Source organism: Seriola aureovittata, chromosome 15 (genome assembly GCF_021018895.1).
Source record: "Seriola aureovittata isolate HTS-2021-v1 ecotype China chromosome 15, ASM2101889v1, whole genome shotgun sequence".
In the NCBI taxonomy this organism is placed as follows: domain Eukaryota; kingdom Metazoa; phylum Chordata; class Actinopteri; order Carangiformes; family Carangidae; genus Seriola; species Seriola aureovittata.
The window spans coordinates 679,987-705,779 of record NC_079378.1 but is presented as its reverse complement, the minus strand read 5'-3'; the positions used below and the strand labels follow the sequence as shown (position 1 = coordinate 705,779).

Genomic DNA, 25,793 nt, shown 5'->3' with positions numbered 1-25,793 from the left:
ATCACCTGTGTGGAGTCGAGTCACACGGTGTGTTTTCATTGGCTGAGAGCCGTCATCTCTCTGTGCTGACAGTAAAACATTTCATCTCAGTATCTGTGACCTTTGACCTGGTGAAGTGCGCTGGGGTCAATAACAGTCTGTAATAGGCTCAGAGCTACTGGTCGTGATCCAGTTAAACCCAGAATGACAACTTCAGAGGATTCTGGGAATCTGAGAATTATCTGTCGTCTTTTGTTTCACAATCTCACACCAACAACAACAACAAACAAACAGGAGACCAGGAGCTGGATCAGTATCATGGATGGGTCACTGTACAGGACTACCAGGTCCAGACCCGGGACCCCAAGACCAGAACCTCTGTAAGAATTGTTAGCTTTTCTTGTTGGAAAGTCAAAAAGACAGGAAACAACCACGAGACACAAAACTACCGCAGAGAGACACTAAAGTACAGCTGCGACCTGCCTTGGTTTTACTTTAGTGATGAAAAATGTATTTATGGACACTGAACCCGGGACCATTTATTATGCATGAAAGGCAAGTGGCAGGAAGTTCATTCTTTTCCATATGACCATAAAAGTAATGTTTGAAAATACCAAAATAAAAGGTCTGTGATCAGAAGTGAGTCCAGACCTGGTGATTCAGGGTGAGTCCTGCAGTCAGAGCCAGGACTGAGCTTCACTCAGAGACAGTCAGCAGCTTTTATTAAACTCTGATTCATGATTCACAGAGTGATGAAGTTTCCATCGTCCCGCTGCTGATCTGAGGCCAGTTTAATGAGCCACTGTGTTTTTATACTTTCAGTATCTTTTGATTATTTGAAAACACGGACGTCTCTGTGGAGGCAGAACGACCTCTGGACAGGTAGAAACTGTGAACAGAACCTGGCGCTGGTTTCCAGAGCGACGGGCTCCCGCTGTTGATCTGTGTTATTTGTAGCAGCAGTGACACTGGATGTGAGTGTATCAGAGGATCACACAGATTATCCAGACTTAGACGTGAACACAGCGAGCAGCGGCAGCAGCCAGGTTTCCTCCTCTCGCTGCTTTTCCAGGTATCGGCCCTCAGTGGATTTACAGGAACCTGTCGAGACCTGCCAGCTGTGGAAATCATAGAGCTGCGGGGGGAGTTCAAAGGTCGCGAGCCTCTCCACTGTCCTGTCCATTAAAGGCACAAAAAGCCCCAAAAAATAACTTAAAAAAAAAAGAAAATCATTGAAATTTGTCTTCTGGGGTAAAACATGGCTGCCATCTTGGAAAATGGCAGCCAGTTTGAAATTGAAAGTGGCTAATGAGATTTTTCAGAGGGATAAATTTACCAACTGCTGCTTGTTTCCACACTTGATGATTACAGTGATCTGCTGGGGGTCGTCATCAGGGGCCGACACACTTTAAACACCTGATTAATTCACAGAAGCTCACACACACTGTGTATTTGATACTTTAATGCAGGACTTTAGCCTGTAATGGAGTATTTTCATAGTATTTGATATTTTCAGTGTCAGGGGGGGCGGGACATTAAAGAGCAGACAAACAGTAATTTAGCAAAAATATGCATTTTAATTTCTGTTTCAGACTTAAACAAGGAGAATTTACAGGTTCTTCACCTGCTGAAACAATAAAAGCTCCGTGGTTGGTTTTGAAATGAATCTTTGGAAACCGGCTCCAGGTTTTCCCTCTGACCAGGAAATAAACTCTGTACCTGTACACACCAGGATTTATCCTCCACTGAGCCACTGGAGGATCAGCAGGACCCGGGTCAGGGTGGAACCAGGACCGGACTCACACAACAACATGACTCTGGGTCACACTGTGAAGCTCTAAAAGCTTCAGTGCTTTAAATAAACACAGAGACACCAAATCACACAGCTTCATCTTCATCATCATCATCATCATCATCATCATCATTATCATTATCATCATCATCAGTCACAGCTGTGAAGGCACCAAACAGAAAGAAAACATCAGAATTAAAAACGTCACATTAAGTTCTTACAAAAGGAAAAGTCCAGTGTTCTGTTCGGTCAATTCTGTTGATGTTTCAAATTAAAAGCCAAAGGAAACAGAAGGCCCTCTTGAGGGCTTTTAATGTGAAACATGTTGAGTTTCATTGACGCTGTTCATGTGGGAATCACTGCGCTCTTCTCTTCTTCTCTGCTCTCTGTGTTCGTCGCTCCTTCACTCACATCTTCCGCCTGGTTTTGTTTCTCCTCCTCCTCCTTTCCTCCTGATGAAGATCTGTCTCCCTCCTCTCCTCCCATGGGTCCGTTCTCTCCCTCCTTCCTCTTCTCGTCCTCCTCTCTGGACTCAGTCTCGTGCTGATCTTCTCCAGGACACGTTGAAGCGTCGGTTTTGTCGTCCTTCATCTCGTCAGTTGTTCCTTCCTTCTTGAAAACTTCTCCTGCTGCTTCCTCCTTCTCTCCTCCTCCTCCTCCTGCTGTTGCTTTGTCTGCTACGTCATTGGTGACGCCGACCTCGTCTCCGCTGCTGGACTTCCTGTGGCGGCGGGATGGAGGGCGTCGCCGGAGAGAGTGACGAGCTCGGCTCTGGAGAAGGACCAATCAGAGCAGATGCAGACAAGTGAGGTTAATTAGTGTAACTGTTGGCAGATACTACAATTTACAGATGTCCCCTAAATGCCTCACATGCAGGAAATGGTTAACACTAGCTACAGCACACATCATCACTAATATTACATGTAAGAAGAAAGTTAATTTTCCTCAGAGACTTTTAACATACGAGCTCAGGTATCTACAGGCAGTTGGACATGGGTCACTGAACGCATCACATATAATGGACCAATGAAAACACTGGATTTGACCTGATGGAGAACAGTAGCCCTTTAAACCTCTGTCTGACCTTGTTCATGCTCAACAGGATGGACCCCTCCGCCAGCGTGGGAGGGTCTTCAAAGGAGGCGGGGCCTTCCTCTTCAGTTACCGGAGAGGCAGTGACCGGGCTGGTGGGGGTCACTGTGGATGAGGTGGTTACCGCGGTTACTGGGGCAGAGCTGGGGGAGGCTGGGGGGAAGGCGGGAGGCAGCAGCCTAAAGCCGGGGCTCTTTGGAGAGGGGATAGGACCTGAAGGGGAGAGAGAGAGGGAGGCCTACAGAGAGAGAGAGAGAGAGAGAGAGAGTGATGTCATAGTGACGTCAGAGTGATGTCAGTGAAGTCAGAGTGATGTCAGAGTGATGTCAAAGTGATGTCAGATGTCTGCTGCAGTTCTCTGTATCACCAGCAGAGGGCAGCAGAAACCACTTGGACTCACCTGAAGCTTCTCAATCAGAGCAGAGTTCCTCTTAGTTTTGGCAGGTAGAGGTGAGGTGACACCTGGAGACTGCTGACACACACACACATACACACACATACACACACAAACACATACACACACAAACACACACACACACACACATACATACACACTGGGTTATTTTACCTGATGTACCTACTCCAGGTAAACACAGGCTGATGTGTCCTTATGCCACCCCCCCTCTCACTCTCTCTCTCACCTCCTGGTCGTCTCCATGTGTCTTGGGGAGCTGTAGGGAGCAAGGAGGTCGTCGTCTGACCGGTTTATCCTGGTAATATAAAATAAAGAAACCGTGATGGTTTGAAACCTTTTACATTTCAATAATATTTATATAGACTACATTAATTTCTATAAAAGTCATAGTATACTGAGGCATTAGAATCGCCAATTCACTTAATGTGCATATCTTTGGATTGATCCTTTATGCCTTACTATACTTTGACTTTTTATGCCTAACTGCCTTAAAACATAAAAAGTCAAAAAAATGTCATAGTATAGTAAAACATAAAAACTCATAGTAAGTAATAAAAAGGCATGAAAATTCATAAAAACTCATACTATAGTAAGATTTAAAAACATCATAGTATATTAAGTCATAAAAACGTCATAGTATAGTAAGACATAAAAAGTTATAATACAGTATATAGTATATGTATAGCATATAGTATAGTAATAGTACATAGTATAATAAGGCATCTCTCTCTTGTGTTTCTGTGTTTTTCCCCTGTCATGTCTCTGTGTATGTTTGTGGGCGTGGCTTCCCTCTCAGGGCTCCTGGCTCATCTCCATACCTGCGACTCATAACTTCATCAAGCCTCCAGTACAAACACCTGAGCTGACTCTCCACTCCTCGCCAGATTGTTTATTCTACATTATGGTAACTTGGTCTTGTCCACTTAAACTCCTGGGAAGATTCAACAGTGCTCAACTGTAGTTTTTATTTTTTATTTTTAGGTTTTGCTCTCAAGCCAAACCCAGCAAGTCTCTGGCTGTCACACCACCTCGCTAGAAGATCTTCGCACCTCGGCTCCAGCCACACCACCATCTGAAATCTGCATCTGCCTTCAACCCCCCTCTGCCAGACTGAAGCCCTCACCAGACACCAGCCTTCCCATTCCTCATTGTTGTTTTCATTAAAATCACTTTTCACCCCTCACCTCAGTCTGTGTCTGCTTTCGCTTCCAGGAAACTGACAAAAGTGTCAAAATAGGAAGTCATAAAAAAAAAGGCACAAAAGAAATTCATGGTATAGTAAAGCATGAAACGTGCTAAAACTATCACAGTATAGTAACACATGAAAAGTCAGGAAAACAACATAGTCCAGTAAGGCATAATAAGTGAGTATAGTAAGGCATAAAAAGTCATAAAAACGTTAAAGGAATAAAAAGTCATAAAAACTTTAAAGGCATAAAAAGTCATAAAAACGTTAAATTATGGCATAAAAAGTCATGAAAACGTCATAGTATAGTAAGGCATAAAAAGTCATAAAAACATCTTAGTATAGTATGGCATGAAAAGTCATAAAAACGTCATAGTATAATAAGGCATAAAAAGTCATAAAAACGTCATAGTATAGTAAGGCATAAAAAGTCATAAAAACATCTTAGTATAGTATGGCATGAAAAGTCATAAAAACTTCATAGTATAGTAAGGCATAAAAAGTCATAAAAACGTCATAGTATAGTAAGGCATAAAAAGTCAGAAAAACGTTAAAGGTATAAAAATTCATAAAATAATCAGAGTATAGTAAGACATATAGAAACATAAAATCGTCATGGTATAGTAAGTCATGAAACGTCAGAAAAACATCATAGTATAGTAAGGCATAAAAAGTCATAAAAAAATCTTAGTATAATATGGAATAAAAAGTCATAAAAACGTCATAGTATAGTAAGGCAGAAAAAGTCATAAAAACATCTTAGTATAGTATGGCATGAAAAGTCATAAAAACGTCATAGTATAGTAAGGCATAAAAAGTCATAAAAACGTTAAAGGTATAAAAAATCATAAAATAATCAGAGTATAGTAAGACATAAAGAAACATAAAATCGTCATGGTATAGTAAGTCATGAAACGTCATCAAAACATCATAGTATAGTAAGGCATAAAAAGTCATAAAAACGTTAAAGGCATAAAAAGTCATAAAAACGTTAAATTATGGCATAAAAAGTCATAAAAACATCATAGTATAGTAAGGCATAAAAAGTCATAAAAACGTTAAAGGTATAAAAAATCATAAAATAATCAGAGTATAGTAAGACATAAAGAAACATAAAATCGTCATGGTATAGTAAGTCATGAAACGTCATAAAAACATCATAGTATAGTAAGGCATAAAAAGTCATAAAAACGTCATAGTATAGTAAGGCATAAAAAGTCATAAAAACGTTAAAGGTATAAAAAATCATAAAATAATCAGAGTATAGTAAGACATAAAGAAACATAAAATCGTCATGGTATAGTAAGTCATGAAACGTCATAAAAACATCATAGTATAGTAAGGCATAAAAAGTCATAAAAACGTTAAAGGCATAAAAAGTCATAAAAACGTTAAATTATGGCATAAAAAGTCATAAAAACATCATAGTATAGTAAGGCATAAAAAAAATCATAAAATCATCATAGTATAGTAAGGCATAAGAAAACTCATAAAAATATCACAGTATAGTAAGGCATAAAAAGTAATAAAAACATCTTAGTCTAGTATGGGATAAAAAGTCATAAAAACGTCATAGTATAGTAAGGCATAAAAAGTCATAAAAACATCTTAGTATAGTATGGCATGAAAAGTCATAAAAACGGTATAGTATAGTAAGGCATAAAAAGTCATAAAAAAGTTAAAGGTATAAAAAATCATAAAATCATAAAATCATCATAGTATAGTAAGACATAAAGAAACATAAAATCGTCATAGTATAGTAAGTCATGAAACGTCATAAAAACATCATAGTATAGTAAGGCATAAAAAGTCATAAAAACGTCATAGTATAGTAAGGCATAAAAAGTCATAAAAACGTCATAGTATAGTAAGGCATAAAAAGTCATAAAAACGTCATAGTATAGTAAGGCATAAAAAGTCATAAAAAACTCTTAGTATAGTAAGGCATAAAAAGTCATAAAAACGTTAAAGGCATAAAAAGTCATAAAAACGTTAAATTATGGCATAAAAAGTCATAAAAACGTCATAGTATAGTAAGGCATAAAAAGTCATAAAAACGTTAAAGGTATAAAAAATCATAAAAACGTCATAGTATAGTAAAGCATAAAAAGTCGTAAAAACATCTTAGTATAGTATGGCATAAAAAGTCATAAAAACGTCATAGTATAGTAAGGCATAAAAAGTCATAAAAACATCTTAGTATAGTATGGCATGAAAAGTCATAAAAACTTCATAGTATAGTAAGGCATAAAAAGTCATAAAAACGTCATAGTATAGTAAGGCATAAAAAGTCATAAAAACGTTAAAGGTATAAAAAATCATAAAATAATCAGAGTATAGTAAGACATAAAGAAACATAAAATCGTCATGGTATAGTAAGTCATGAAACGTCATAAAAACATCATAGTACAGTAAGGCATAAAAAGTCATAAAAACATCTTAGTATAGTAAGGCATAAAAAGTCATAAAAACGTTAAAGGCATAAAAAGTCATAAAAATGTTAAAGGTATAAAAAATCATAAAATCTTCATAGTATAGTAAGACATAAAGAAACATAAAAACGTCATAGTATAGTAAGGCATAAAAAGTCATAAAAACGTTAAAGGTATAAAAAATCATAAAATAATGAGAGTATAGTAAGACATAAAGAAACATAAAATCGTCATGGTATAGTAAGTCATGAAACGTCATCAAAACATCATAGTATAGTAAGGCATAAAAAGTCATAAAAACGTTAAAGGCATAAAAAGTCATAAAAACGTTCAATTATGGCATAAAAAGTCATAAAAACATCATAGTATAGTAAGGCATAAAAAGTCATGAAATTGTCATAGTATAGTAAGTCATGAAACGTCATAAAAACATCATACTATAGTAAGGCATAAAAAGTCATAAAAACGTCATAGTATAGTAAGGCATAAAAAGTCATAAAAACATCTTAGTATAGTATGGCATGAAAAGTCATAAAAACTTCATAGTATAGTAAGGCATAAAAAGTCATAAAAACGTCATAGTATAGTAAGGCATAAAAAGTCATAAAAACGTTAAAGGCATAAAAAGTCATAAAAATATCATAGTATAGTAAGGTATAAAAAATCATAAAAACGTCATAGTATAGTAAGGCATAAAAAGTCATAAAAACGTTAAAGGCATAAAAAGTCATAAAAACGTTAAAGGCATAAAAAGTCATAAAAACGTTCAATTATGGCATAAAAAGTCATAAAAACAACATAGTATAGTAAGGCATAAAAAGTCATGAAATTGTCATAGTATAGTAAGTCATGAAACGTCATAAAAACATCATACTATAGTAAGGCATAAAAAGTCATTCAAACATCTTAGTATAGTAAGGCATAAAAAGTCATAAAAAATTTAAAGGTATAAAAAGTCATAAAAACATCATTGTATAGTAAGGCATAAAAAGTCATAAAAACGTCAGTATAGTAAGGCATAAAAAGTCATAAAAACGTTAAAGGCATAAAAAGTCATAAAAACGTTAAATTATGGCATAAAAAGTCATAAAAACGTCATAGTATAGTAAGGCATAAAAAGTCATAAAAACGTCATAGTATAGTAAGGCATAAAAAGTCATAAAAACATCTTAGTATAGTAAGGCATAAAAAGTCATAAAAACATCATAGTATACTATGGCATGAAAAGTCATAAAAACTTCATAGTATAGTAAGGCATAAAAAGTCATAAAAACGTCATAGTATACTAAGGCATAAAAAGTCATAAAAACGTTAAAGGTATAAAAAATCATAAAATAATCAGAGTATAGTAAGACATAAAGAAACATAAAATCGTCATGGTATAGTAAGTCATGAAACGTCATAAAAACATCATAGTATAGTAAGGCATAAAAAGTCATAAAAACGTTAAAGGCATAAAAAGTCATAAAAACGTTAAATTATGGCAAAAAAAGTCATAAAAACGTCATAGTATAGTAAGGCATAAAAAGTCATAAAAACGTTAAAGGTATAAAAAATCATAAAAACGTCATAGTATAGTAAGGCATAAAAAGTCATAAAAACATCATAGTATAGTAAGTAATAAAAAGTCATAAAAAAGTCATAAAAACATCTTAGTATAGTATGGCATGAAAAGTCATAAAAACATCTTAGTATAGTATGGCATAAAAAGTCATAAAAACGTCATAGTATAGTAAGGCATAAAAAGTCATAAAAACATCTTAGTATAGTATGGCATAAAAAGTCATAAAAACGTCATAGTATAGTAAGGCATAAAAAGTCATAAAAACGTTAAAGGTATAAAAATCATAAAAATATCATAGTATAATAAGGTATAAAGAAACATAAAAACGTCATAGTATAGTAAGGCATAAAAAGTCATAAAAACATCATAGTATAGTAAGGCATAAAAAGTCATAAAAACATCTTAGTATAGTAAGGCATAAAAAGTCATAAAAACGTTAAAGGCATAAAAAGTCATAAAAACGTTAAAGGTATAAAAAATCATAAAATCTTCATAGTATAGTAAGACATAAAGAAACATAAAATCGTCATAGTATAGTAAGTCATGAAACGTCATAAAAACATCATAGTATAGTAAGGCATAAAAAGTCATAAAAACATCTTAGTATAGTAAGGCATAAAAAGTCATAAAAACGTTAAAGGCATAAAAAGTCATAAAAACGTTAAATTATGGCATAAAAAGTCATAAAAACATCATAGTATAGTAAGGCATAAAAAAATCATAAAATCATCATAGTATAGTAAGGCATAAAAAAAATCATAAAATCATCATAGTATAGTAAGGCATAAAAAGTCATAAAAACATCTTAGTATAGTAAGGCATAAAAAGTCATAAAAACGTCATATTATAGTAAGGCATAAGAAGTCATAAAAATGTCATAGTATATAGTAAGGCATAAAAAGTCATAAAAAAATCTTAGTATAGTATGGCATAAAAAGTCATAAAAACGTCATATTATAGTAAGGCATAAAAAGTCATAAAAACGTTAAAAGTACAAAAAATCATGAAAATATCATCGTATAGTAAGGTATAAAAAACATAAAAAGGTCATAGTATAGCAAGGCATAAAAAGTCATAAAAACATCTTAGTATAGTATGGCATAAAAAGTCATAAAAACGTCATAGTATAGTAAGGCATAAAAAGTCATAAAAACATCTTAGTATAGTAAGGCATAAAAAGTCATAAAAACTTTAAAGGTATAAAAAATCATAAAATAATCAGAGTATAGTAAGACATAAAGAAACATAAAATCGTCATAGTATAGTAAGTCATGAAACGTCATAAAAACATCATAGTATAGTAAGGCATAAAAAGTCATAAAAACGTTAAAGGCATAAAAAGTCATAAAAACGTTAAAGGCATAAAAAGTCATAAAAACGTTCAATTATGGCATAAAAAGTCATAAAAACAACATAGTATAGTAAGGAATAAAAAGTCATGAAATTGTCATAGTATAGTAATTCATGAAACGTCATAAAAACATCATACTATAGTAAGGCATAAAAAGTCATAAAAACATCTTAGTATAGTAAGTCATAAAAAGTCATAAAAAATTTAAAGGTATAAAAACTCATAAAAACATCATTGTATAGTAAGACATAAAAAAACATAAAAACGCCATAGTATAGTAAGTCATGAAACGTCATAAAAACATCTTAGTATAGTAAGGCATAAAAAGTCATAAAAACGTCATAGTATATTAAGGCATAAAAAGTCATAAAAACATCTTAGTCTAGTATGGGATAAAAAGTCATAAAAACGTCATAGTATAGTAAGGCATAAAAAGTCATAAAAACAACTTAGTATAGTATGGCATGAAAAGTCATAAAAACGGTATAGTATAGTAAGGCAAGAAAAGTCATAAAAAAGTTAAAGGTATAAAAAATCATAAAATCATCATAGTATAGTAAGACATAAAGAAACATAAAATCGTCATAGTATAGTAAGTCATGAAACGTCATAAAAACATCATAGTATAGTAAGGCATAAAAAGTCATAAAAACATCATTATAGTAAGGCATAAAAAGTCATAAAAACGTTAAAGGCATAAAAAGTCATAAAAACGTTAAAGGCATAAAAAGTCAAAAAAACGTTAAAGGTATAAAAAAATCATAAAAACGTCATAGTATAGTAAGGCATAAAAAGTCATAAAAACATCTTAGTATAGTAAGGCATAAAAAGTCATAAAAACATTAAAGGCATAAAAGGTCATAAAAACGTTAAATTATGGCATAAAAATTCATAAAAACATCATAGTATAGTAAGGCATATAAAAAGTCATAAAAACATCTTAGTATAGTATGGCATAAAAAGTCATAAAAACGTCATAGTATAGTAAGGCATAAAAAGTCATAAAAACGTTAAAGGTATAAAAAATCATAAAATAATCAGAGTATAGTAAGACATAAAGAAACATAAAATCGTCATGGTATAGTAAGTCATAAAAATATCATAGTATAGTAAGTCATGAAACGTCATCAAAACATCATAGTATAGTAAGGCATAAAAAGTCATAAAAAATTTAAAGGTATAAAAAGTCATAAAAACATCATTGTATAGTAAGACATAAAAAAACATAAAAACGCCATAGTATAGTAACTCATGAAACGTCATAAAAACATCATAGTATAGTAAGGCAGAAAAAGTCATAATAACGTTAAAGGCATAAAAAGTCATAAAAACGTTCAATTATGGCATAAAAAGTCATAAAAACATCATAGTATAGTAAGGCATAAGAAGTCATGAAATTGTCATAGTATAGTAAGTCATGAAACGTCATAAAAACATCATACTATAGTAAGACATAAAGAAACATAAAATCGTCATGGTATAGTACGTCATGAAACGTCATAAAAACATCATAGTATAGTAAGGCATAAAAAGTCATAAAAACATCTTAGTATAGTAAGGCATAAAAAGTCATAAAAACGTTAAAGGCATAAAAAGTCATAAAAACGTCATAGTATAGTAAGGCATAAAAATTCATAAAAACATCTTAGTATAGTAAGGCATAAAAAGTCATAAAAACATCTTAGTATAGTATGGCATGAAAAGTCATAAAAACTTCATAGTATAGTAAGGCATAAAAAGTCATAAAAACGTCATAGTATAGTAAGGCATAAAAAGTCATAAAAACGTTAAAGGTATAAAAAATCATAAAATAATCAGAGTATAGTAAGACATAAAGAAACATAAAATCGTCATGGTATAGTAAGTCATGAAACGTCATAAAAACATCATAGTATAGTAAGGCATAAAAAGTCATAAAAACGTCATAGTATAGTAAGGCATAAAAAGTCATAAAAACGTTAAAGGTATAAAAAATCATAAAATAATCATCTTTATAGTAAGACATAAAGAAACATAAAATCGTCATGGTATAGTAAGTCATGAAACGTCATAAAAACATCATAGTATAGTAAGGCATAAAAAGTCATAAAAACGTTAAAGGCATAAAAAGTCATAAAAACGTTAAATTATGGCATAAAAAGTCATAAAAACATCATAGTATAGTAAGGCATAAAAAAATCATAAAATCATCATAGTATAGTAAGGCATAAAAAAAGTCATAAAAATATCACAGTATAGTAAGGCATAAAAAGTCATAAAAACATCTTAGTATAGTATGGCATAAAAAGTCATAAAAACGTCATAGTATAGTAAGGCATAAAAAGTCATAAAAACATCTTAGTATAGTATGGCATAAAAAGTCATAAAAACGTCATAGTATAGTAAGTCATAAAAACATTAAAGGCATAAAAAGTCATAAAAAGGTAAAAGGCATAAAAAGTCATAAAAAAGTCATAAAATCATCATAGTATAGTAAGGCATAAGAAAACTCATAAAAATATCACAGTATAGTAAGGCATAAAAAGTAATAAAAACATCTTAGTCTAGTATGGGATAAAAAGTCATAAAAACGTCATAGTATAGTAAGGCATAAAAAGTCATAAAAACATCTTAGTATAGTATGGCATGAAAAGTCATAAAAACGGTATAGTATAGTAAGGCATAAAAAGTCATAAAAAAGTTAAAGGTATAAAAATCATAAAATCATCATAGTATAGTAAGGCATAAAAAGTCATAAAAACGTCATAGTATAGTAAGGCATAAAAAGTCATAAAAAAATCTTAGTATAGTATGGCATAAAAAGTCATAAAAACGTCATAGTATAGTAAGGCATAAAAAGTCATAAAAACGTTAAAGGCATAAAAAGTCATAAAAACGTTAAATTATGGCATAAAAAGTCATAAAAACGTCATAGTATAGTAAGGCATAAAAAGTCATAAAAACGTTAAAGGTATAAAAAATCATAAAAACGTCATAGTATAGTAAAGCATAAAAAGTCATAAAAACATCTTAGTATAGTATGGCATAAAAAGTCATAAAAACGTCATAGTATAGTAAGGCATAAAAAGTCATAAAAACATCTTAGTATAGTATGGCATGAAAAGTCATAAAAACTTCATAGTATAGTAAGGCATAAAAAGTCATAAAAACGTCATAGTATAGTAAGGCATAAAAAGTCATAAAAACGTTAAAGGTATAAAAAATCATAAAATAATCAGAGTATAGTAAGACATAAAGAAACATAAAATCGTCATGGTATAGTAAGTCATGAAACGTCATAAAAACATCATAGTATAGTAAGGCATAAAAAGTCATAAAAACATCTTAGTATAGTAAGGCATAAAAAGTCATAAAAACGTTAAAGGCATAAAAAGTCATAAAAATGTTAAAGGTATAAAAAATCATAAAATCTTCATAGTATAGTAAGACATAAAGAAACATAAAAACGTCATAGTATAGTAAGGCATAAAAAGTCATAAAAACGTTAAAGGTATAAAAAATCATAAAATAATCAGAGTATAGTAAGACATAAAGAAACATAAAATCGTCATGGTATAGTAAGTCATGAAACGTCATCAAAACATCATAGTATAGTAAGGCATAAAAAGTCATAAAAACGTTAAAGGCATAAAAAGTCATAAAAACGTTCAATTATGGCATAAAAAGTCATAAAAACATCATAGTATAGTAAGGCATAAAAAGTCATGAAATTGTCATAGTATAGTAAGTCATGAAACGTCATAAAAACATCATACTATAGTAAGACATAAAGAAACATAAAATCGTCATGGTATAGTACGTCATGAAACGTCATAAAAACATCATAGTATAGTAAGGCATAAAAAGTCATAAAAACATCTTAGTATAGTAAGGCATAAAAAGTCATAAAAACGTTAAAGGCATAAAAAGTCATAAAAACGTCATAGTATAGTAAGGCATAAAAATTCATAAAAACATCTTAGTATAGTAAGGCATAAAAAGTCATAAAAACATCTTAGTATAGTAAGGCATAAAAAGTCATAAAAACGTTAAAGGCATAAAAAGTCATAAAAACGTCACAATAGTAAGGCATAAAAAGTCATAAAAACGTCACAATAGTAAGGCATAAAAAGTCATAAAAACGTTAAAGGCATAAAAAGTCATAAAAACGTTAAATTATGGCATAAAAAGTCATAAAAACATCATAGTATAGTAAGGCATAAAAAGTCATAAAAACGTCATAGTATAGTAAGGCATAAAAAGTCATTAAAACGTTAAAGGTATAAAAAGTCATAAAAATATCATAGTATAGTAAGGTATAAAAAATCATAAAAACGTCATAGTATAGTAAGGCATAAAAACCATAAAAATGTTAAATTAAGGCATAAAAAGTCATAAAAACGTCATAGTATAGTAAGGCATAAGAAAACTCATAAAAATATCACAGTATAGTAAGGCATAAAAAGTAATAAAAACATCTTAGTCTAGTATGGGATAAAAAGTCATAAAAACGTCATAGTATAGTAAGGCATAAAAAGTCATAAAAACATCTTAGTATAGTATGGCATGAAAAGTCATAAAAACGGTATAGTATAGTAAGGCATAAAAAGTCATAAAAAAGTTAAAGGTATAAAAATCATAAAATCATCATAGTATAGTAAGACATAAAGAAACATAAAATCGTCATAGTATAGTAAGTCATGAAACGTCATAAAAACATCATAGTATAGTAAGGCATAAAAAGTCATAAAAACATCATAGTATAGTATGGCATAAAAAGTCATAAAAACGTTAAAGGCATAAAAAGTCATAAAAACGTTAAAGGCATAAAAAGTCATAAAAACGTTAAATTATGGCATAAAAAGTCATAAAAACGTCATAGTATAGTAAGGCATAAAAAGTCATAAAAACGTTAAAGGTATAAAAAATCATAAAAACGTCATAGTATAGTAAGGCATAAAAAGTCATAAAAACATCTTAGTATAGTATGGTATAAAAAGACATAAAAACGTCATAGTATAGTAAGGCATAAAAAGTCATAAAAACATCTTAGTATAGTATGGCATGAAAAGTCATAAAAACTTCATAGTATAGTAAGGCATAAAAAGTCATAAAAACGTCATAGTATAGTAAGGCATAAAAAGTCATAAAAACGTTAAAGGTATAAAAAATCATAAAATAATCAGAGTATAGTAAGACATAAAGAAACATAAAATCGTCATGGTATAGTAAGTCATGAAACGTCATAAAAACATCATAGTATAGTAAGTCATGAAACGTCATCAAAACATCATAGTATAGTAAGGCATAAAAAGTCATAAAAACGTTAAGGGCATAAAAAGTCATAAAAACGTTAAAGGCATAAAAAGTCATAAAAACGTTCAATTATGGCATAAAAAGTCATAAAAACATCATAGTATAGTAAGGCATAAAAAGTCATGAAATTGTCATAGTATAGTAAGTCATGAAACGTCATAAAAACATCATACTATAGTAAGGCATAAAAAGTCATAAAAACATCTTAGTATAGTAAGGCATAAAAAGTCATAAAAAATTTAAAGGTATAAAAAGTCATAAAAACATCATTGTATAGTAAGACATAAAAAAACATAAAAACGCCATAGTATAGTAAGTCATGAAACGTCATAAAAACATCATAGTATAGTATGGCATAAAAAGTCATATAAACGTCACAATAGTAAGGCATAAAAAGTCATAAAAACGTCACAATAGTAAGGCATAAAAAGTCATAAAAACGTTAAAGGCATAAAAAGTCATAAAAACGTTAAATTATGGCCTAAAAAGTCATAAAAACGCCATAGTATAGTAAGGCATAAAAAGTCATAAAAACATCTTAGTATAGTATGGCATAAAAAGTCATAAAAACATCTTAGTATAGTATGGCATGAAAAGTCATAAAAAACGGTATAGTATAGTAAGGCATAAAAAGTCATAAAAAAGTTAAAGGTATAAAAATCATAAAATCATCATAGTATAGTAAGACATAAAGAAACATAAAATCGTCATAGTATAGTAAGTCATGAAACGTCATAAAAACATCATAGTATAGTAAGGCATAAAAAGTCATAAAAACATCATAGTATAGTATGGCATAAAAAGTCATAAAAACGTCAGTATAGTAAGGCATAAAAAGTCATAAAAACGTTAAAGGCATAAAAAGTCATAAAAACGTTAAATTATGGCATAAAAAGTCATAAAAACGCCATAGTATAGTAAGGCATAAAAAGTCATAAAAACATCTTAGTATAGTATGGCATAAAAAGTCATAAAAACATCTTAGTATAGTATGGCATGAAAAGTCATAAAAACTTCATAGTATAGTAAGGAATAAAAAGTCATAAAAACGTCATAGTATAGTAAAGCATGAAAACGTCATAAAAACGTCCAAGGTATAAAAAATCATAAAATAATCAGAGTATAGTAAGACATAAAGAAACATAAAATCGTCATGGTATCGTAAGTCATGAAACGTCATAAAAACATCATAGTATAGTAAGGCATAAAAAGTCATAAAAACGTTAAATTATGGCATAAAAAGTCATAAAAACATCATAGTATAGTAAGGCATAAAAAAATCATAAAATCATCATAGTATAGTAAGGCATAAAAAGTAATAAAAACATCTTAGTCTAGTATGGGATAAAAAGTCATAAAAACGTCATAGTATAGTAAGGCATAAAAAGTCATGAAAACATCTTAGTATAGTATGGCATGAAAAGTCATAAAAACGGTATAGTATAGTAAGGCATAAAAAGTCATAAAAAAGTTAAAGGTATAAAAATCATAAAATCATCATAGTATAGTAAGACATAAAGAAACATAAAATCGTCATGGTATAGTAAGTCATGAAACGTCATAAAAACATCATAGTATAGTAAGGCATAAAAAGTCATAAAAACGTTAAAGGTATAAAAAATCATAAAAACGTCATAGTATAGTAAGGCATAAAAAGTCATAAAAACGTCATAGTATAGTAAGGCATAAAAAGTCATAAAAACATCTTAGTATAGTAAGGCATAAAAAGTCATAAAAAAGTTAAAGGTATAAAAATCATAAAATCATCATAGTATAGTAAGACATAAAGAAACATAAAATCGTCATAGTATAGTAAGTCATGAAACGTCATAAAAACATCATAGTATAGTAAGGCATAAAAAGTCATAAAAACGTCATAGTATAGTAAGGCATAAAAAGTCATAAAAACATCAGTATAGTAAGGCATAAAAAGTCATAAAAACGTTAAAGGCATAAAAAGTCATAAAAACGTTAAATTATGGCATAAAAAGTCATAAAAACGCCATAGTATAGTAAGGCATAAAAAGTCATAAAAACATCTTAGTATAGTATGGCATAAAAAGTCATAAAAACATCTTAGTATAGTATGGCATGAAAAGTCATAAAAACTTCATAGTATAGTAAGGAATAAAAAGTCATAAAAACGTCATAGTATAGTAAAGCATGAAAACGTCATAAAAACGTCCAAGGTATAAAAAATCATAAAATAATCAGAGTATAGTAAGACATAAAGAAACATAAAATCGTCATGGTATCGTAAGTCATGAAACGTCATAAAAACATCATAGTATAGTAAGGCATAAAAAGTCATAAAAACGTTAAATTATGGCATAAAAAGTCATAAAAACATCATAGTATAGTAAGGCATAAAAAAATCATAAAATCATCATAGTATAGTAAGGCATAAAAAGTAATAAAAACATCTTAGTCTAGTATGGGATAAAAAGTCATAAAAACGTCATAGTATAGTAAGGCATAAAAAGTCATGAAACATCTTAGTATAGTATGGCATGAAAAGTCATAAAAACGGTATAGTATAGTAAGGCATAAAAAGTCATAAAAAAGTTAAAGGTATAAAAATCATAAAATCATCATAGTATAGTAAGACATAAAGAAACATAAAATCGTCATGGTATAGTAAGTCATGAAACGTCATAAAAACATCATAGTATAGTAAGGCATAAAAAGTCATAAAAACGTTAAAGGTATAAAAAATCATAAAAACGTCATAGTATAGTAAGGCATAAAAAGTCATAAAAACGTCATAGTATAGTAAGGCATAAAAAGTCATAAAAACATCTTAGTATAGTAAGGCATAAAAAGTCATAAAAACGTTAAAGGTATAAAAAATCATAAAATAATCAGAGTATAGTAAGACATAAAGAAACATAAAATCGTCATGGTATAGTAAGTCATGAAACATCATAAAAACATCATAGTATAGTAAGGCATAAAAAGTCATAAAAACATCTTAAGGCATAAAAAGTCATAAAAACGTTAAAGGTATAAAAAATCATAAAATCTTCATAGTATAGTAAGGCATAAAAACCATAAAAATGTTAAATTAAGGCATAAAAAGTCATAAAAACGTCATAGTATAGTAAGTCATAAAAAGTCATAAAATCATCATAGTATATAGTAAGGCATAAAAAGTCATAAAAATATCAAAGTATAGTATGGCATAAAAAGTCATAAAAACATCATAGTATATAGTAAAGCATAAAAAGTCATAACAACATCTTAGTCTAGTATGGCATGAAAAGTCATAAAAACATCATAGTATATAGTAAGGCATAAAAAGTCATAAAAACGTTAAAGGTATAAAAAATCATAAAATAATCATAGTATAGTAAGACATACAGAAACATAAAATCGTCATAGTATAGTAAGTCATGAAACGTCATAAAAACATCTTAGTATAGTAAGGCATAAAAAGTCATAAAATCGTCATAGTATAGTAAGGCATAAAAAGTCATAAAATCGTCATAGTATAGTAAGGCATAAAAAGTCATAAAAACGTCATAGAATAGTAAGGTATAAAAAGTTCTAAAAAAATCATAGTATAGTAATACATAAAAAGTCATAAGATTGTTTAATTAAGGCATAAAAAGTCACAAAAATATCACAGTATAGTAAGTCATGAAACGTCATAAAAACGTCATAGTATAGTAAGACATAAAAACTTTGTAATATTCATGGTAACATTTTCATGGAATTTTTCGACAGAAATTAATCTCATATTTCGACATATCCACCATTTTATATTTACTCCTGCTAGCAAGACATCAGACATTGGTAGGAACGTGTCCGTACCATCCATATACAAACCTACGCCCTTGTATACACGGTCTGGTGAGTATGTGTTTGTCTGATATTCAGTCACTGAACTCACTGTTTCATTTCCAGCTGCATCGTGTGGAGGAGCAGAGCCCTTGAATCTTCCTGCGAGTTCAGCCACTGAGCGCCGGGATGGGGCCTCCTCCTGAAGGAAGGAGGGAGGGAGGGAGGGAGGGAGGGAAGTAGAGGATACCAAGGTAAATGCAACAAGGCTGAGTTGTCCTGTAAAAAAACGAGTCCATACGTTATTTCTGCAGTACATTACTATGACCCATAGTTAGGTTTGTTGCTAGGCAACATCTAATCGTCGCTGTAATTATGACAGGAGCAAAGGAAAAAGTGCAGTGACATAGTATAAAGAGAGACAAAGTCCATGTCACATGTTCGACTCCCACGATAATAATAAATGAAAAGATAAATAAATGAATAAATAAATCGCCTTTTATTTTAAAAATTACCTTTTGATTTATTTCTGGACACTTTTATTTCCTAATTCCACATTTATTTCCCAGCTCTTTTTTATTTCCATCTGTTATAATCAAATGAGGGGGAGTGGTTATCTTACAGTTTCAAACTAGTTAATTAATGAATTAATTTATTCATAAAGCTATTTATTTATCATTTCGTCATGGCTTTAACTGTTCTGGCCTCCTGCTGTACTACAGTTGGTACCTCCCAGGTTACTTCCTGTCTGTGGCAGCGCTGTGACCATGTTAGGAAGGAAATGTGAGTGTTGTCATCAGGCAGGCAGCTGCTCATTAGAGACAACATGCCTCACATGTTTGTGACCTTTTTTAATCCAACGAGAGGAAATAAAAAGTTCTGTCTGCGAACGGAGGCTCAGTGTGAGTCTGCTGCTCCGTCAGTTCTCACTGTTTAACCATCATGGAGGGTTTGAACACTGCACTGATGAAACTACCTCCTCCACCAACACTGTCACTACTGCTACTGTTTTATCACTGTCGGACATTTTGTTTTAAATGCTTTTATTGTGAAACAGTTCGTAACTTTTGTTTGGAAAATTGTTATAATGATAAATCTCTGCTTACTTACTTACTTACTTACTACCATTAATGTTACTGCTACTACTGCTACTACTACAGCTACTACAGCTACTACTGCTACTACTACTGCTACTACAGCTACTACTGCTACTACTACAGCTACTACTACTGCTACTACAGCTACTACTGCTACTACTACTGCTACTACTACTGCTACTACTACTGCTACTACTACTACTGCTACTACTACTGCTACTACTACTACTGCTACTACTACCACTGTGACCTCACAGTGTGGCTGTCAGGGTTAGTGACAATAGAGTTAGTAGTTACTGGTACTTATACTGCTACTGCTACTGCTACTATTACTGCTACCGGTTCCACTGCTTCACTACCACTGGTACTACCACTATGTCTGCTTCTACTACTACTACTGCTACTGCTACCACTACTACTACCACTACTATTGCTACTGCTACTTCTACTACTACTACTACTACTACTACTACTGCTACTGTTGCTTGTGCTGCTACAGCAGAACTACTACTGCTAGTACTGCTATTACAACTACAAATGCTACTGATGTTACTGATGCTGCTGATTACTTTACTTACTAGATCTAGCAGAAAACATGAGTCAAACTGTAGTACCGACATCAGACCAAACCCATGAAGTACTTCTACAGTAGTACTACTACTACTACTACTACCTCAACTGCTGCTACCATCTGTCTGATCCTTCACTGGCTTCCCAACAATGAAAGCTGTTAGATGTAAACACAAAATATGAGTCCAGAACTGTAGTACCAACCTTCAGGGCCACATCAGTCCAAACCCATGAGGCCAGCACAAGTCTATTAAAGGTTCACACACACACACACACACACACACACACACACACCACACACACACACACACACACACACACACACACACAGCTGTTGACGTGGGGTTGATCCATGTCCATTTCAGCTGAAGGTCTCACATTGCTGACATTCAACAGATAATGAAATCACATCGCCTAGAGGGGAAACACACACACACACACACACACACACACACACACACACACACACACACACACACACATTCTTGTGCTTCTATCTTTGTGAGGACACTTGTTGATACACTACATTCACAGGCCCCTGACCCTGATCTAAACTTGATTCTCACATGAACCCTAAAACCAGGTCTTTGGAAGTTGTGAGGACCGATCACAAAGACAGAAGTACACACACACACACACACACACACACACACACACACACACACACACACACACACGTACAGATTGAGTCTTGTGTAATCGACCTCTGAACTAAAGGCAGAAAGTGATGAAAAATACAACCGTTAAACCACTTCCTCTTTCTGAATGTGTTCATGTGCGCTGTTGTTGCTGAGAGGAGCTGCTTTTCAGACGGTTTCACAGAAATCTGTTAAACTTTACAACATGTTGTGTACAACAAGTTTCCAGAGATGTCAGATCTCTACAGTTTCCAGCTTTAGGATTTATTATTATCAACACCTGTACGGAAATGTAAGAAGTGACATGCATGTGCTTATATCAAGAATGATGTTACCATATATGTCGCATATAAAGTATTATTATCACATATATACATCCTCTATATGAAGATATAAAAAGATATATATTTTATTTATTTATGTACATACATATAAAAATTGTATATGTTTTTATTATTAATTTCTTATTAATTTTAAACATGTTTATCTTCACATTCTGTGAAAGTGTCTCAGACTTTTGGACTCTACTGTATATAATATCAACATATACTGACAGACGGATATATATAAAACATATGTCTAAAATATGAACATACATATTTGTATGAGATAAACATATATGTCAATGTAAAATTGTTCCAATGGAGGTTTTTTATATAATTTCTAGTTTTAGTTTTTAGTTTATATGTACATATATTAAATTTGCAACTACATCTCCCATGAGCCTTTGACATCACTTTGATGATGATGATGATGATGATGATGATGATACCCCTCCCTCCCTGTCTCCTCTGCTGGATCTCATTATCTCATGCAGAGTAAACAAAGATGAACCTGCTCTCATGCTCTTTATTCAGGTAATGGATCTGGCTCAGGTGTCGTCACACGATCAAAACCTGCATTCAGGTGCTGACAGGTGGTTGTGGTAAATGAGTTTAGATTATTTTGTTAATCATATTGTTCTGTGCTCAAACATGAAACTCATTAGTCAGAGTCGAGTTCTGCTGGAAAGTGTTTAACTGTGATGATCGGAGGAGGGAGACGACGGACATTTTAGAAAATATGAAATAATCTCAGTAAACAGAGTGAGTGAGTGAGTGAGTGAGTGAGTGAGTGAGTGAGTGATTTAACAGTCAGTCAGGTTCTGGTCCAGGGGTCCTGGGTCTGAATCTGGACCTGTTCAGTAATCCATCCGTGATGCTCATAAACCACCTTGATAGTTCCTCTCTGAGTGAGGCTCATGGGAGTTGTAGTTTTTGAATTTGAACTGAAACCAAGATCCATTAACCTGAAAATGTTTTGACTAAAGTGATAAATGATGAACTCGTGGTGAAACAACTACGAGTGGAAAACGCCTCATATATAGAAAAGTGCAGTTACCTGAAACGGCAGGATTTACTAACATGTCGTAACGTCCCTTAAACGCATCTGTAACAGTCACATTCATCATGACAGAGCCGTGTGGTTTTAACACTGCACATCAGGCTGAATGAATGTGACCTGCAGTAACCTCCGGTCAGTGAACACACACCTGCAGCACGTTGCTCCGCATATTAATGAAACTCATTAACTTCACTTGTTTAAAAGATGTTTCACAGACGAGTTTAGTTTCTTTAAAAACGAGGAAACGGTTTCATAAACAAACGTTTGTTTGTGTCGCTGATGAGGAAGTTTTTTTATTTATTTATTTATCAGTCACAATAAGTTCACTGACATGTTTGTGCATCAGGTGTCAAGACCATTTACATTTTATCTCCACATGTTTGAGATGTCATAGTGAGAAACATGCGGTGTGTTTAAGTGCTGTAAGAAAGCTCCGACATCCGGCTTTTAAGATGCACGTGATATTCTGATAAATCTGGTGTCAACACACTGAACTGTGAGTGTGAGCTTCTAAAATATTCACATTTATAAAACACTTTATGAAACTAGATAAATCTGTACCTTCACACTGCAGCAAAACACAAGATTAACGAAGATACTCGGAATAAATGACCTGACCAAACTCACGCTCCACACCTCAAACACCATGATGACCATGTTGATGAAATCTGGTCGAGTCGGTTTTATTTATACGGCGCAGAATCACAGCAGCAGTTTCCTCACAGCTGCTTCATACTGTTTCTCACACAGACCAACGTCCAAACCTGAACAGGTAGAAACCCTGAGGAGAAGCAGACTCATGGCGGACGGACGTCTGTCTCCAGAGAGACGCACACACTGTTACATCCAAGCTGCAGGTTTATTGATTTATTTATTGATCATATCAGTTTATCTCATTAATAAAATAACCAGACACGTGTTTGGACGCCAAATTAAAAGTCTGGTGAGAGTGAAGAACCGTCTACAGCTGCTTCACTAAACTGTTTACTCCTCTGTGTTTCCACGTTAAACAGAAAACACACAGAAAGAAGTCGACGACGACGACGACGACGACAACAACAACAACAACAACAACAACAACAACAACAACAACACACACACACAAACTGTAGAGTTTAGAAGAGTTTTACCTCCATCCTGCTCGTCGTCCCTCAGCGGCCTCGTTTATGTCGGGTGTGTGTGAGAAAGAGAGAGAGAGAGAGAGAGAGAGAGAGAGACAGAGAGAGAGACAGAGAGATAGAGAGACACACAGAGATAGAGAGAGAGAGACACAGAGATAGAGAGAGAGAGACACACAGAGAGATAGAGATAGCCTGCAGGTTAAATATAGAACCAGAGTTACTACTGACACATAGTGACAGAGAGAGAGAGAGAGAGAGAGAGAGAGAGAGAGAGAGAGGCAGGGCAGCTCATGTTGATCATGTCTCTGCTCGTTCTGCAGGTTCATGTTGATTCATTAAAGCTGAGTTTAATTATTATTCAGTGACAGTGACAGGAAGTCAGCAGCTGCTTCACACAGTGACATGAAATAAAACGTCCTGAGCTGCTGTGGCCGATGAACGGTCGAATGTGAAGCAGCATGTTGAACTACGTCACGCTCGGTGCGTTCACTGGTTCCTGATCAAACACGACGAGGACATACCTCTCCTCTGTGACGGTCTATGACATCATCACGTGTTTTTTAATGTCGTTCACGATCCACACGATCAAGTGGATCTTTGTTCCTTCTGATGCTTTTCAAATTAAAGTGTTTGTGCTGATCTGATGGACCATCTGCACATCAACATATTAAACCATCAGGAGAGACAGAGCCTGTGAGCATGATGTGTCAACAAAGATGAAAACATTACAGACAACACTGACACCAACCACAGACCCTAACCCTTCCTCCACACGGCCGTGATGGACCGAGTCTCTGCAGCGAGTCTCTGCGGCGAGTCTCTGCGGCGTGTCTCTGCGGCGAGTCTCTGCGGCGAGTCTCTGCGGCGAGTCTCTGCGGCGAGTCTCCGCGGCGAGTCACCGCGGCGAGTCTCCGCGGCGAGTCTCCGCGGCAAGTCACTGCGGCGAGTCTCTGCGGCGAGTCACTGCGGCGAGTCACTGCGGCGAGTCTCTGCGGCGAGTCTCTGCGGCGAGTCACTGCGGCGAGTCTCTGCGGCGAGTCACTGCGGCGAGTCACTGAAGTTCATAGGAATGAACCCAGGACTTCAGCCTGCAAACTGGTGGATATGAGAGTCAGATGATCATCAGGAGCGCAATGCATCATGGGATTGTAGTTGACTTTCTTTCCATGTCCCCAGGACTAGTCTACGTTTCATCTGGACTGGGAACACTGGGGAGATGTCTGGACTACAACCTGCTGCCACTGTGGAGGGAGGGAGGGAGGGAGGGAGGGAGGGAGGGAGGGATGAAACCGGTTCATGGTCACCAGACTCAGTGAACCTCAGAGTTGGACCACAGAGGTCAAATTGAATCTCTGGCTGAAACTTTATCAGCTCCTCTCACCACACAACTCTACTGCTGTCATTTTGTCCTGTGTGTGTGTGTGTGTGTGTGTGTGTGTGTGTGTGTGTGTGTGTGTGTGTGTGTGTGTGTGTCTCAGATGCTGTGATACCGGATGAAGAGGAACCTGCAGCCTGTTGTTGCTGTGCAGGATGTCTCTTCTGTGCTGGAGGGAAGTTGAGTCACACGAGCAGAGAAAATTTCATCTCTCGTTTCTCCTTTTGTGTTTCTTCACTTCTGCCTCTGAGCTGAAGAGTTTTCACTGACTCCATGCACAAGGACAGAATCTGAAATTCACATTTCTGGTGAATGTCAGGAGCTGGAGCTCAGAGGAAGATTTCTGAAGGAGGTTTGAGTGGAGGACGTTTGTTTGTTCTTGTAGGACGTGAGAGAGTTTTTAAAGATTCTTACAGACAAAGAAACCAGGTGTAAATGTCTCAGTTAATATCAAATGATAAACTGGTCTCTGTTTATCTTCTGACCAATCAGCAGTGGCAGTTTGTCCTCGGAGCAGAAACACAGGACGTGGTTGGAGGATGGGGGGGTGGGGTGAAGCAGACAGGAAAGATTGTTATGAAGGAGGGAACCTTATAAGGAGAAATTATTGCCGTCGGAAACGTTTTACCAGAAAGACGTTACGCCACATCATCACCGCTTCTGTCAGGAACGTAAAAAACACAAACCTTCCTGTGAGAGCGAGAAACACCGACGCCACAAACG

The 25,793-nt window shown here is 33.6% G+C and overlaps 1 protein-coding gene across 2 annotated transcripts; it reads right to left on the bottom strand.

Annotated features, from left to right (window-relative positions):
* Window positions 1-1,532: 1,532 nt before the first annotated feature.
* dub (duboraya) lies at window positions 1,533-24,130 on the bottom strand. Of its 2 annotated transcripts, XM_056397469.1 has the most exons (7): window positions 23,705-24,130; window positions 20,758-20,800; window positions 18,999-19,088; window positions 3,505-3,573; window positions 3,264-3,335; window positions 2,856-3,101; window positions 1,533-2,542 (listed from the first exon to the last, which is right to left on the bottom strand). In XM_056397469.1, the coding sequence occupies exons 1-7, from the start codon at window positions 24,019-24,021 to the stop codon at window positions 2,117-2,119; spliced, it is 1,263 nt and encodes a 420-aa protein (XP_056253444.1). In that variant the 5' UTR covers window positions 24,022-24,130; the 3' UTR covers window positions 1,533-2,116. The 2 variants fall into 2 exon arrangements, with proteins under 2 accessions (XP_056253444.1, XP_056253445.1); XM_056397470.1 differs by lacking the exon at window positions 20,758-20,800 and having other exon boundaries at window positions 23,705-23,846.
* Between the last annotated feature and the right edge of the window lie 1,663 nt (window positions 24,131-25,793).

Excerpts from the sequence above, each read along its gene's own strand:
- dub (XM_056397469.1), bottom strand. The coding sequence starts at position 24,021 with ATGAACCTGCAGAACGAGCAGAGACATGATCAACATGAGCTGCCCTGC. Across the intron at positions 3,102-3,263 it reads CTCTGATTGAGAAGCTTCAG|GCCTCCCTCTCTCTCTCCCC; the intron begins GTGAGTCCAAGT and ends CTCTCTCTGTAG. Across the intron at positions 2,543-2,855 it reads TCCTGTTGAGCATGAACAAG|AGCCGAGCTCGTCACTCTCT; the intron begins GTCAGACAGAGG and ends GTCCTTCTCCAG.